The sequence below is a fragment of the Microtus ochrogaster genome, unplaced genomic scaffold, assembly GCF_000317375.1.
Source record: "Microtus ochrogaster isolate Prairie Vole_2 unplaced genomic scaffold, MicOch1.0 UNK17, whole genome shotgun sequence".
In the NCBI taxonomy this organism is placed as follows: domain Eukaryota; kingdom Metazoa; phylum Chordata; class Mammalia; order Rodentia; family Cricetidae; genus Microtus; species Microtus ochrogaster.
Window position 1 is genome coordinate 3,100,525 of NW_004949115.1, and position 13,843 is coordinate 3,114,367.

Genomic DNA, 13,843 nt, shown 5'->3' on the forward strand with positions numbered 1-13,843 from the left:
TGATGGCTAGGCAGGATTTTCAGGACAGAGAGAATGCTGGGAAGAAGGAGGGCAGAGTTAGAGGAGTGCAGCCAGATAGAAAGGAAGGAGGACACGCAAGAGAGGTAAAAGCCACAAGCCTCGGGGCATCACATAGATGAATAGAAATGGGTTCATTTAAACTGTAAGAGCTAATCTGGGCTATCAGTCAAGCATGTATAATTATCTGTGTGGTTATTTAGGAGTCAGAAAAACTCTGCCTACACAGATACATACACAAATAATTTCTCTCTAAGTTAAAAATATCTTTTTCACTGAAGCAGCATGTACAGGGCCTGCACAGGTCTGCACCAGGTCCTCTGAATATGTACTGTAGCTTTCAGTTTAGTACTTTTGTGAGACTCCTAAATGTCTGAACGAGTGGGTCTCTGATTCTTGTGTCTGCTCTTGGGGCTCTTTTCTTTTTCTGTTGGCTTGTCTTATCCAACTTTGATATGGGTTGTTTTAATCCTGAGATGGAACAAATCAAAATGACCCCCACAAAACTTAAACCCTTTAAAACTATAGAGAATACTCATATTGCAGGAATGTTGTCACATAAAATGTGTACACTGATTTTGATAACCATGGTCCTGAAGTGATCCAAGTATCTGTGGATTCTTAAAATGCTTTATAAAAGATAAGATATATTCTGATTCATTAACAACATCCTATCAGTCATACAGTCTAAAGAAAGAAAATGAAAGAAAGCTTTAAAATACTGAAATAACCCTCATGTCGTAAATGGCACAAATACAGGTTAACATCAAGATATTTTAACCTTGTATTTTATTACTGAAAAGCTTTATTATTTACTTTGTTGACATCTAAAACTACTTCACAGTTTGTTCAGAGCATAATGGCATCTCTTCTCTTTTTGCATGAGGTCACATGTAAAGATCACACTAGAGATTTAGTCTGTACTGATCAAATATATCAATGACCGTTTACACCCAACAATTCTTTCCTCTCAAAACTAAGTGTATTATACACAAAAGTGAGTATATGACAGCTAAAGTGAATATCAGATGCACTCTTTCATGGGAATATTTTATTTACATTTCATATTTAAAGAGAATCAGTACAAATCAAAGCATATTTACAGCATTTTCAAATCAGTGTACAAGAATGCAATGGTTTCATCCATTATATAGTCAGCAAACAAAAATACATGTTGTTCTATCTCTGTCTAAATTCTGCTGGAATTTGAACTCACTGGGAACAAAACTAATGGACAAGCCACATGAAATAGAAATAAAGTGCATTTTTAAATAGCTCTATTTAACTTTGGTGGTTGAAGCTTCAAACTTTATATTAAGGCACCTGGAAATCCCCCCTTCCCTTGGTTCTTTTTCAAACACCAACAAAATGCATTCACAAAATTATAGATATATGGACAGGATTTAAATTTACTATAATTAGAGCCTGTTAGGCCAAATGTAAACTTAATTTTCAATGTCAACAGTGTTTGGAAAATACTTTCTACAGACAAATCTTACAGAACGTTTTCTGTAGATTAATTCTGCAGAGTAGCCTGTTACCAATTTTCTGTGATTTATTCTACTATTACTATTTTCACATCTTAGAGTAGTTTCTATTCTGTGCTTTTGAAAATTTCAAGTTTGAGAAATAGTTTACAATAGTTTTGTAAGAAACTTTTTTGTGTCTATAATCTTGTGTGGTGTCACTGATATACCAATCAACCAATTCAGTTCATATTTTCTGACAAACTATGCTCACACTCACATGAAATACATACACAGCTTAATTAAAAAAGAAAAGGTTAAAATGAGCATTTTGCTTTAATCTTGTTCTATCAATGTAATGTATTTTAAATCGACATTTCATGAAGCACTAGCCTAAGTTTGCAATGCTTTTTACAATTCCAGATCAATATAAACACCTGACACAAATAGCCCAAGCTAAAGTAGTAGCAGTGTTTCATTATGATACTGTTACAAAATAAAAGCGATTACAGCTACTCCACATATTGAAAGCAACATATTTTTATAAGAAAGTTGTTATACATGAAAAACCCGACTACTTGTAGACAGTTCTGAATGTTTAAAAATGTTATCACTATCATCAAGAGGAAACTTGACTATGAAAAACATTCTAATGAGTTTGTGGAAAAGTTGCTAGGTTAAATATGCTAAGCCATTTAACTATAGTATAATATTAGTCATCTCAGTACTTTCACTCTTCTTTATTACGTTTACCCAGTTCATTAATAGTAAACTAGGTCCTGATTGGCAGTCCTGTTATTACTAACGGTTCAAGTTTCTATTGACACAGACTTTATGATTTAATTTCGCGAACAGCAGTCTCTTGATTGGGGCTTTCATCTTCTTCAAAGGTTGGGTTGTCAACGTGAGGAACAACATCCACGGCCACAGCACTTGCTTCATGGTTTACCAGCTGTAGATTTTCATCTGAAAACAGAAGGGAAAAATGTAGGATGATTCCATTCGTCTCTCCTTTCAAGACAGAATTCTGCATCACATCTAAGAGGGCTTCCTCATTCCAGGTCATTATACTCTGATGATTATACTGCTTTCTGTTCCTTAATACCATGTGGCCTTTTCCATATCCAGTGTGGGGTGCGCGCCTATATTCATAGCATTCAGGGCAGTGAGGAACAAGCATTCTTGTGCTTTCAAGGCTAGCCTGAACTACACAGTAAACTTCAGGCTGACCTAGGCTACAGCCTGAAATCCTATCTCCAAAAATCAAAAAAATCATAATTTATATTGTTTCACATAAGGCAACTATGGCCCTATTGATTTATGGTTCCTATATTTGATTCATGTACATGCGTTTACTTTTACCTGGATTATAGTCTCATTAACGACAAAAGTTACATATTTTACTTTTTTTTCTTCCCTAAATATAACAGTTCTTAAACCTGGCTGCACATTACTACCACTTGTGCTATTTAACCTAACTGTATAGTAAATACAATATATAATCATCTTTAAAGAAGAAAGGTGGGGATGAAAAAACATCTAAATAACTTCATGCCAGATGGCTAAAGAAAAAGAAATGGGTTGTATAGTCGTTGCTGAAAGTATTCTATCTTTATTCTAGAATTGAAAGGTTAAGTAAACATTTCTTGGATAAGGAAAGCCTTCTCCTTCCACCATCACTAATAGGAATTCCAAGTAAGGCCGGTAGGATGGTCTGGAATGAGCCCTTGCCGTGGAGCTACAATCACACACATCCAGCAGCAAAAACTCAGTGTCTTCCAGATCAGAGGAAAAGGAAGAGAGAAAGGAAGAGAAGGAAAGCTTTGTGAGGAAACATGTTCATTGTAGCCTTGTGCTTTGAAAGAATTGATCAGAATAACCACCCAGTGGCTATGAGTGTGCCCAATGCCCAAATCTTGCTTTTGCTATCTCAATCTCCAAGAGACCTCTTGAAGAAATGGCAGATTCTGAGACAGGGAGTGTACAAGATTAACCTGGATTCTAGCCTAGGTGTCAGAAAACTATAACTCACGGAGCCAAAGCCACATTAAGAGTGCTTTTCACATTTTAAAATGTTTTCAAGACAAACCAACCCTTCCCCCTGAAAGATACACAAAAAGAATATGCAACAGAAATATATGTGGTTTTCAAACCATAAATATTTACTACTTGATCCCTTAAAGAAAAAAAAAAGTCAACTTGAGACTGAAAGCATACTATGGTACCAGAAAGTAAGGAAGTCAAAAGAATAAAGAACCCAACTTAAATAAGTTTCTCAAGACAGAAATGAAGAATCTATGAGCAATGGACAAATCATGAAACTAACAAAGAATGAAAGAAGTATCTGTGATGTCACTTATTACCAAGAAATGAATAAAATAGAAAGGGAATGGCTCTTCCTTAAATTTGAAAATTAATGTGTGGGAAGAATGATAGAAATAGAACATCACTATTTGGTGAATAGTTCAGTAATAAATTATAACAGGAAGTATCAATTATTGCTAAAGTTGGCCAGTAAAGGAGCCACGACAAAAGAGATATTTGCAAGGTTTCCAAGCATCTATCAAAAAGATATTTAATAATTACAAATGGAAAATGGTAACTTTAAAGGGAAGAATTTGGCAGCCAGAACCCTTAACCAAGTGAACAAAGTTAAAATCATTTGTAATGAGAACATCGTGTGCCTCATAATATGTGCTGCTGACAGGCACAGAGAATCATCCTCTGGCATTCTTACCAGAAATGGACAGTGATTTAATTTTCATGAAGCAGCAGACAAGGCTAAATAAAGGAACATTTTATAAAGTAATCTTCAAAAATATCAACATCATAAAAGGCAAATACTAAGGAATTGTCATAGATTGAAGATCAAGGAGACTTACAAGTACAGGAAGCGTGAGGTCTTGAGGCGGTAAAAAGGACATGCGTGGGTCAGATGGTAAAGTTAAGGAAGGTCTGTAGTTAATATTTCATCAGGTCATTTTCTAGGCTCTATGCAAGTATATGGTTATATAAGATATCCATATTTGCAGAAACTAGGAAAGGGGTAGATGAGCACTCTCGGTACTATTACTGAAACTTATTTTCAGTCTAAAGTTATTTCAAAATTAAAACTAAAACTACATGTAATTGGGCCCCATCCCTTATGAATTCTTATTAAATGGCCCTAAAATGCTCTTTATATGCCAGATTTTTTTTTAAAAATCTCTCCATGTGATTCTGATGTACAGCATGGTTGATAACCAAGGGCCTTAGTGGATATATTCCCTGTACCAGAAGTATCAGTATCACCAGAAAAATTGCTATAGATATACATTTTCAGGCCCCACTCCAAACCCACTGAGTCAACAAGCCCTCTAGGACATTAGGTAGGTGGTTAACTTTGAAGACTTGTATTCTAACAGAACTGATCCCAATGATGTACTACATAGATGAAGTAATTATGCACTTGCAATTATAAAAATCAACTGCCCCCACAACTGACTTTGAGATACCACCTCATACCAGTCAGAATGGCTAAGGTCAAAACATCAATGATGGCCTATGCTGGAGAGGATGTGGAGTAAGGGGCACACTCATCCATTGCTGGTGGGAATGCAAACTTGTGTAACCACTCTGGAAATCAGTATGGCAATTTCTCAGATAATTGGAAATCAACCTACTGCAAGATCCAGCAAAACCACTTTTGGGCATATACTCAAAAGATGCTCAACCACACTATAAGGACATTTGTTCAACTATGTTCATAGCAGCACTATTTGTAATAGCCAGAATCTGAAAACAACCTAGATGCCCCTCAACTGAAGAATGGATAAAGAAAATGTGGTACATTTGCACAATGGAGTGCTACTCGGAGGTTAAAAAAAAATGACATCTTGAAATTTTCATGCAAATGGATGGAAATAGAAGAAACCATCCTGAGTGAGGTAAGCCAGATGCAGAAAGATGAACATGGTATGTACCCACTCATAATTGAATACTAGCTATAAAGCAAAGGATAACAAACCTATAGTCCATGACCCCGGAAAAGCTAAGTAACAAGGAGAACCCTAAGAGAAATATATATAAATCACCCTGGGAAGGGGAAATAGACAAGATCTCCTGAGAATATTGGGAGCATGAGGTGGGGGAGAAGGGAAGGCAGAAGAGGAGGAGGAGGGGAGAAAGGGAGGGGGAGGAGAACTAGAGGGAACAGAATGGTCCAAATGGGGGAAGGACAGAGAACAAGGAAAGAGCTATCTTGATCGAGGGAGCCATTATGGGGCTAGCAAGAAACCTAGCAGTAGAGAAATTTCCAGAAATCCACAAGGATGACCCCAACTAAGTCACTAAGCAATAGTGGAAAGGGTGCCTGCACTGGCCTTGCCCTGTAGTCAGATTGATGACTATCTTAAATATCATCATAGAACCTTCTTCTACCAACTGACAGAATCAGATGGAGAGATCCACAGTGGAGCACTGGGCTCAGTTCCCAAAGTCCAGTCTAAGAGTGGGAGGAGTGAGAATACAAGCAAAGAGGTCAAGACCACGATGGGGACACCCACTGAAACAGCTCATCTGAGCTAATGGGAGCCCACCAACTCTGGCCTGGCAGTGAGGGAACCAGCATAGGACCAAACTAGTCCCTCTAAATGTGGCTGACAGTTATATGGCTGGGGCAGACTGTGGGGCCAATGGCAGTGAGACCAGGATTTATTCCTATTGCTTGTTCTGGCTTTTTGGAACCCATTCCCTATGGAGGGATATTTTGCTCAGCCTAGATGTAGGAGTGAGGGCCTTGGTCCTGCCTCAAAGCAATGTGCTAGACTTTGTTGACTCCCCATGGGAAGCCTCAGCCTCTCTGAGGAGTGGATGGGGGGTGGGATGGGAGGTAAGGGGGAACATGTGGAGAGTGCAGGAGGAGAGGAAGGAGTGGGAAATAGATTTGGCATGTAAAATAAGAAAAGGTTCTTTAAGAAAATTATAGGGAAAAAAGATGGCCCATAGATGTGGATCCACTCCACCCTGACCAAAGGTGAGAGAATTCAAGCCTATTCCTGTTCCTTAATTTTAAAATAGGAGGTTTGACCTAGGGAGTGGCTGCCTATAGGGTGCTTGTTCGAGTCTTGCTTTACTCAGGAAACAATGGCTTGATGTCTCAAGTATCAAAGCAATAACTCCTGGTTATCCTTTGTGTCATATTAAAACAGTTTTTTGACTTCTCCCCCCACTTTGTATTGGGAGTATAAAAGTGTATAAAAAATAAATGTGACTGGATTCAGTATTCAGTATTCACTGAGTTACCCTCGTGGTACTTAAAAGAAATCAACGGCCATTGTAATCAGTGACAAACATGTCATATCCCCAAACCGGCAAGATGCGATCACAGACAAAATTGAATGTGATCTAAGGGATCATTTATTCAACACAAATTTCCATATCTTAGGTGGCAGCATGTGCTGAATGGGAAACAGGTTAACAGAAGACACCTTCCTCACTAAGAGGAAATAAAAATTACATGGTACAATTTAGTTCACTAAATGCATCCATAGAAATTTGTGGGTGTGGACTTGAAAGTGAAATCAAGGCTTCTGAAAGAGTCTGCGAGGCATGCCTGCAGAGGGGGAGCAGACATTAGACTGGGAAAGGAAGAGCGGAAGTATGACATAGAGAAGCAAGGAGCTCAAACTTTGTTTATGAAAGATGAGAAATTAAGGGGCAGATCTGAGAAAGTGTATTGAATCAACAGGAAAGAGGGAATGAAGAATCTGGGGAACTAGGGATCTAGGGACGAATCCTTAAGGCCTCAAAGTGGGCGTCACTAGCATTCATCCAGGAAAGAATGCAGGAGGAACATGGACCATTATTTCATTTGCTAGTCAAATGATTTGTAAAGTCTCTCTACTTCCCCACCCTCTGAACCAACCCCCACAAGAACTGAACACAATCAAGTAGGGTGGAATTTTGTATATAAAAAATCTAACACAATTTAAATTATCTTTTATCGTCATCAAATTCTCTTACCACACCATTATGGGAACACAAGATTATGACAAAAAAACAATGACTCATCTAGAACAATCCACAGATAATTAACATTCCTATGAATGTACTGAAGGAAATGTCTGGACATCAGATTGCAAGAAATACAAGGTTTGCTTTTACACGGTTGTGTGCCTTGTGACGTCTTCAGCAATGGTATTTATGGCACTGATAAGCCTACAGAGGGCAAAGGTTTATGGCACAGAAAGCTGAAATATTCACAAGCTATTGTAGTAATTAGTTTCTTCCACTTTTACACTAAAATTGGGTGTCTTCAAGGTAAGAACCGAGGGGAAACTTTCAAACTAAGAAAAACTTGGAAAAAGTTAGAGTTTAGAGAAAGGAAAACTAATTTATAGAGAGACTTGATACTTTTAGAGGCAAAAGTAACAAAATTACCCCCAAATTTCTCCATTCATATAAAATTACTAAGATGTAATAATAATCCACATGAATTCCAAAGTTAATTATGTTCGATCTTAGTTTCTAACAATTGATTCATAGCCTAAAATAGTCAACAGGTGGCAGCACATACCATTGTTAAACCTAGTTTCCTATCTGCAAGATGGATTCCTGAGAATATAGGCATAAACCTAACTGTTGTAAATCAAATTCTTCTGTTATTCCAGGAGTCATTTATCCTCCATTCTTATTTATCTGTCATAAACAATGGCTTCTAAAATTTAAAGTTTCTCCTTCACCTCAGTAAGAAGTTAATGGCTCAGAGAGCAGCTTTCCAACAAAACCTCTTCTTCTGTGAATAATCCTAATTCCTCCGGCATGCCGTCTATTTCAGGAATATTTGAATATGTATGTACTCTTTGAATATGCATATACTTTCTGGCAGGAGTACATCTTTCACTGCATCATTTTAAATAGAAAAAGAACTTGAAATGGCATAATGCATGAATGGAACCACCACTAAAAAGCAAGATTACGTGGCTAGATGTGTGGCCCACAGTGGACTACTTGAGATGAGCTCACTGCTCTGCAGTATGGTGCTTACTTGTTGACTGCACATGTTCCTCCAGAGGCGGCTCATCTGCTCCCTGTACTGAAGCATAGCCAGATGATGCGGTCTCGCTGCGATTGTCCTCTTCGTGGGGAGAAGCAATATTAGATGCATCATTGGAAACAGGAACTTGTAAAGACACTGACCCATCTTCAACATCCACCTGTGGTAAGCATTCAAACAAATTGACTTTCAGAGTACATGCATTATTACACTGACATATGGTTATGATGTTTTTCAGTAGTGATAACACAGAGTAATATTTCTTAACCTTATAAACCTCTACCCCATTTTCATGTCACAAAAATCTCTTACTGGCCCCAGTCACGGTAGCGGGAGTAGGCATTGGCTATATCAATGGAGTACATATGTCTTCATCTGGCTGATCTCTTCACCTCAAACATAATGGTGGGAACAAGGTATATTCAGTATACATTAATATATAGTATTCTGTCCCAAAAGAGAACTGAAAATTGCTCTCATCTCATATTTCTGTTCTGTTAAAAAGATTTCATCGAGTTGACATTTATCTTGAAGATACGTTTTTTTCATTTACCAAGTACAAAATTATAATTTTATTATGCTTTCTCAAATGGTCATGGTTACTTAATGACAAATTTGAAACTTTGCAATAAATGACAGGGTTAAAACAGAAAAGTAGGTAAGTTGGTAGTTTAGAGTTCTAATTCTGATCCAAATACTAAGTACATTTGCGAAGAGAGAAGGAAAATGGATATGTCCACGATCGTATGAGCCTCTCTGTGGCTATGAAAGAAATAGGTCTAGTTTTTGGTATCAACTAAATGATTTGCACATTACCTACCCAGAGAGAGAAGGATGTTATTGTCATAAATGCCCGGGAATATAAATACCACACTGCTGAAGTTCCTTCATAGAAAGAATATAGCAACGTTTACCTCAATTCCCAGAGCTTTGAGAATGTCACACTTGCACATGGGGCAAGTCCTGTGTTCTAAAAGCCATGGGTCCACACATGTCTTATGGAAAATATGACTAATGAAGGAGAAAAGAGATAATGTAGTTACAAGATGTGAAACAGAAACCACACTTCGCCCCCCCCCCCCGCCACCACCACGGACACATGCACACACGCACGCACACAGAGATGACTCTTAGCCTTTGCTAGGATGTCTTTTCCCCTTTTAAACATACCATTAAAAAAGAGGCCACAAGAATAGATTCTGGAGATTTCATAATGCAGAGCTCTTAAATATAGAGGCCCCATTACTCTAGCCTCAAAAAGTTATTTTTAGTATTCATAACTTGAAAATGGCTAATGCTACTTGACTTAAGTCTCTTGGCATTTCACATGTTACAATATTAAAATTTTAAGTTCCATAACTCTAAAATGGAATCATCATTCTCAGTAACAGAATGATAAAGTACTGAGTACAACATAGTACCAATGCTTCAGGCAATGAAATGAGCTCCAAGAACAGCGCTATTTAACAGCTGAGAAGACAAGCTAAGACTAACCTTCTGGAGAGAAATTGTACTTTAAAATCTAAAGAGTAAAGACTTCAAAGTAGGCCACTAAGTTGAACTTATGTTTTCTCAAAAGAAATGTTAGAATGAGTTTAAAATAAATAAGCAAGTACTAAACACACACAACACACACACACACACACACACACACAGACACACACACACACACACTGATGACTAGGTTTCTCGGTTTCCTGCAGGGAAAACAAACTGTTGAGAACAAATTGTACTGGATTTTGGAAACTATAATTCAATGTTAGTGCTATATCAATTTGGAAGCATTCAAAAACAGTTTTCCTTCATCATGCTAATTAAGGATGTTATTTTTATGGATATGAAAGAAGATGAAACTTACTTGCAGGTTAGGATGCGCACCAAATCATTTGGTTTATAGAGCTCAATACACACAGCACAGCTATCCCCATCAGGGCCAATTTCCTGTGAACAAATAGTTACTGTTACTCAAACAAGAAAAAGCAAATTAAATGTCAGAGCTGGACCAGCATATGCACATGCAGTTTAACACCTAGAAATTCTTATACAAAGAGAAACATTACTGAGGATGCAACTATGAAGTTGCAGTGGGTGATTTCAATTCATTGACCTTTGGAAGAGGCAAAATAACAAAGTCTGCAAAATGAAGAAAGAACAAATTAAATCATGTAGTACTGACTTCAACTCTTTTTCCTGTCTTGAGAATTTATAGAAAGCTATCTGTATATTTTCAGATATGTTTTCTCTAAAAAAGTAAGGTATAATTTACATATAGCAAACCCCAGTCATTTTTTACAGTCTTACATGTTCTTAAAAACATGTAGTAATCTAATCCCCACCACAATCAAGATATAGAATAGTGACATTACCCCCAATAAATTCATCCATATTCCCGTAGTAACTAAGCCTTCCTCTCATTCTCAACCGCTGTCTATCACTGTTATATTTTCAATCCCTATACCTTAGGCTTTAAAAACTAATGCCAAATAAATGGTATTATGTATCATCTAACTTCTGAGTCTTACTTCCTTCATAATTATAGGGTCTTTGATAGTCACATATGTATGTTATTGCAGGTAGCAGAAGGACTTGCTAACACTTTTATTACTAAATTGTATTCCACGGTATGAATATTCCACAGGTCACCCATTTATCAGGTGATGGGAATTCAGATTCTTTCCATTTTGGAAAGAATTACTAATAACTACGTTTAGGAATTTAATGGGCATATAGGAGTTTCCTTTCTTTGCAGTGAATATCTAATATGGTAAATGCATTTTAACGTCATAAGGGATTGTTAATCTGTTTTTCAGGGTAGAGATAATCATTTTGTATTGTCACCAGAAGATACATAAGAATTCCAGAGGTTGTACATATTCATCAGGTCTTAGCAACCCTAATGAATGTGTACTGGTTCTAATTTTGTATTTTCCTAATGACCAGTGACACTGAGTATTCTTTTGTATACTTCTCAGCCATATGTTCATTTGATTAATGTATGTATATTTAGCATACTTACTATATTTATTAATTTTCAAAATATTTTTATTTTTGTGAGCCACCGAATGGGAGCTGGAAATTGAACCCAGGACTTGTAAAAGAACAGCAAATATTCCTAAACTCTGAACCATTTCTTCAGCCCATATTTATTCTAAGTAATTAGCACATAGAGTATTAGGTTTCATTATAGTACTTTTATTTTTATTTTATTTATTGTTATTTTGTGTGTATGAGTGCCTGAATGCATGTCTGTACACCACACGCATGCAGTGCCTTCACAAGCCAGAAGGAGGCTCTCCTGGGACTGGAGTTTCAGATGATTGTCAGCCACCATGTGCTTACTGGAAATTGAACCTAGGTCCTCTGCTCTTAGTCACTGAGTCATCTCTCCAGCCTCCACACGGTGGAATTTTCAGTTTATTGTGTTGTTGCTGATTCTCCCCCATCTCATGTTCTCCAACTTCTCCTGCCCCTTCTTGTACTGTTATACCCTTCCCCCATAATCTCTTTTCTGCTTCCCTATCACAGGTCTGTATCTTTATTTTTATTTGGCTGCTCCTGTTGTCGAGACAAGAGTTTTTAATATTCTAAGTGTAGTCGTTTAATAAATATGCAATTTGCAAATATTTTCTCTAAGACTGTACCTTGTGTTTCCCTTCCTTAAAAACTGTCTAACAAATAACAGAAATACATTTACTTATTTATTTGTTTATTTAGTTGATACAGGGTCTCATTATGTCTTGGAATTTGCTATGTAGACTAGGTTGGTCTCACTCTCAAAGACACCTATGCCTCCAAATTTTGGGGTTAAAAGATGTGTTCCACCATGTCTAGCAACAATAGAAATCTTTTCATTTTTATTTTATTTTACTTTACTTTATGTGTATTTAAGTTTTACCTTCTTTTAGGTCTGTGCACCATGTGTATGTCTGATGCCTGCAGAAGCCAGAAGAGGGCATCAGATCCCCTGGAACTGGAGTTTCAGATGGTTGTGGGCCACCATGTAAGTGTTAGGAATTGAACCTGGGTCCTCTGAAAGAGTGGCCAGTGCTCTTGAATCCTCCTTAAAACAGAAATTCTTAAACTCTGAAAGTCAAATTCTACATTTTCTCTGTGGACCTGTGTTTTGGTGTCATGCATAAAAACTATTAATGTATCCCACCCACATCTGAATTATTCTTCTCCCAAAGACTTCTAAAGAATCAATAGTTGCTGGATGATGGTGGCACACACCTTTAATCCCAGCACTCAGGAGGCAGAGGCAGGTGGATCTCTGTGAGTTTGAGGCTAGCCTGGTCTACAGAGCGAGTTCCAGAACAGACTCTGAAGCTACAAAGAAACCATCTCTCCAAAAAGCAAAAAAACAAAAACAAAAACAATAGTTATAGACTGTATATTTAGGCCTATACTCTTTTAAGTTAGTTTTTACACTGTATGGAGAATGGAGGTATTTTTAAAATGGATACTATGCTGGCTAGTTTTTATTTTAATTTTTATTCATTTTACATATCAACCACAGTTTCCCCGCCCTCCCCTCCTCCTGCTTCCACCCCACCTCCTGCCTCAGTCTACCCCCTATCCACTCCTCCAAAAGTGTAAGGCCTCCCATGGTGAGTCAACAAAGTCTTGTCCATTAAATTGGGGTAGGACCAAGTCCCTCCCCACTGCATCAAGTCTGAGCAAGGCATCCCACCATAGGGAATGGACTCCAAAACTGGTAACACAGGTGGTTCTGATTTTGTATTTCTCTAATGACCAGTGACGCTGAGTATTCTTTTGTATACTTTTTAGCCATATGTTTGTTTTATATCAACTTGACGTAAGTTTTATATCAATTTGGCATAAGTGTCATTTAGGAAGAAGGAATCTCAATTGAGAAAATACTCCCACCAGATTGGCCTGTGGGGCACCTTCTTGATTGATGGGTGATATAGGAGGGCACGGCTCACTGCAAGTAGTGTCACCCTGGGCTGGTGTTCCTGGGTGGTAAAAAGAAGCACTCCTCCATGACTCGGCATCAGTTATTGCCTCCAGGTTCTTGCTCTGTTTGAGTTCCTGCCTTGACTTCCCTCAGTGATAGATGTGATATAGAACTGTAAACCTAAATAAACCCTGTCCTCCACAGGTTGCTTCTGGTCATGGTGTTTTAAGTATAGCAATAGAAACCTTAACTAAGTCATATACTCACTTACTACAGAGAATTCTCCTTGCTTTGTTGCCTTTGGATCTTCAGAAAAAAAATAAATTGGCCACATGTTCATTGCTGCATTTCTGGATTCTATACTGTTCCATTCATTTATGGGTCTAGCATTTCTGGATTCTATAC

General features: G+C 37.6%; 1 protein-coding gene across 2 annotated transcripts in view; it reads right to left on the reverse strand.

The window, feature by feature from the left end:
• Positions 1-792: 792 nt before the first annotated feature.
• The window catches only part of Rnf128 (ring finger protein 128, E3 ubiquitin protein ligase), a 105,050-nt gene continuing 91,999 nt past the window's right edge, over positions 793-13,843 (reverse strand). For both annotated transcript variants that reach the window (XM_005367367.1, XM_005367366.3), the window contains exons 4-7: positions 10,379-10,461; positions 9,435-9,531; positions 8,512-8,680; positions 793-2,450 (exon numbers count right to left, since the gene is read on the reverse strand). In XM_005367367.1, the coding sequence (XP_005367424.1) occupies positions 2,317-2,450; positions 8,512-8,680; positions 9,435-9,531; positions 10,379-10,461 (483 nt within the window). In that variant the 3' untranslated portion in view covers positions 793-2,316. The remainder of the gene's footprint in view (positions 2,451-8,511; positions 8,681-9,434; positions 9,532-10,378; positions 10,462-13,843) is intronic.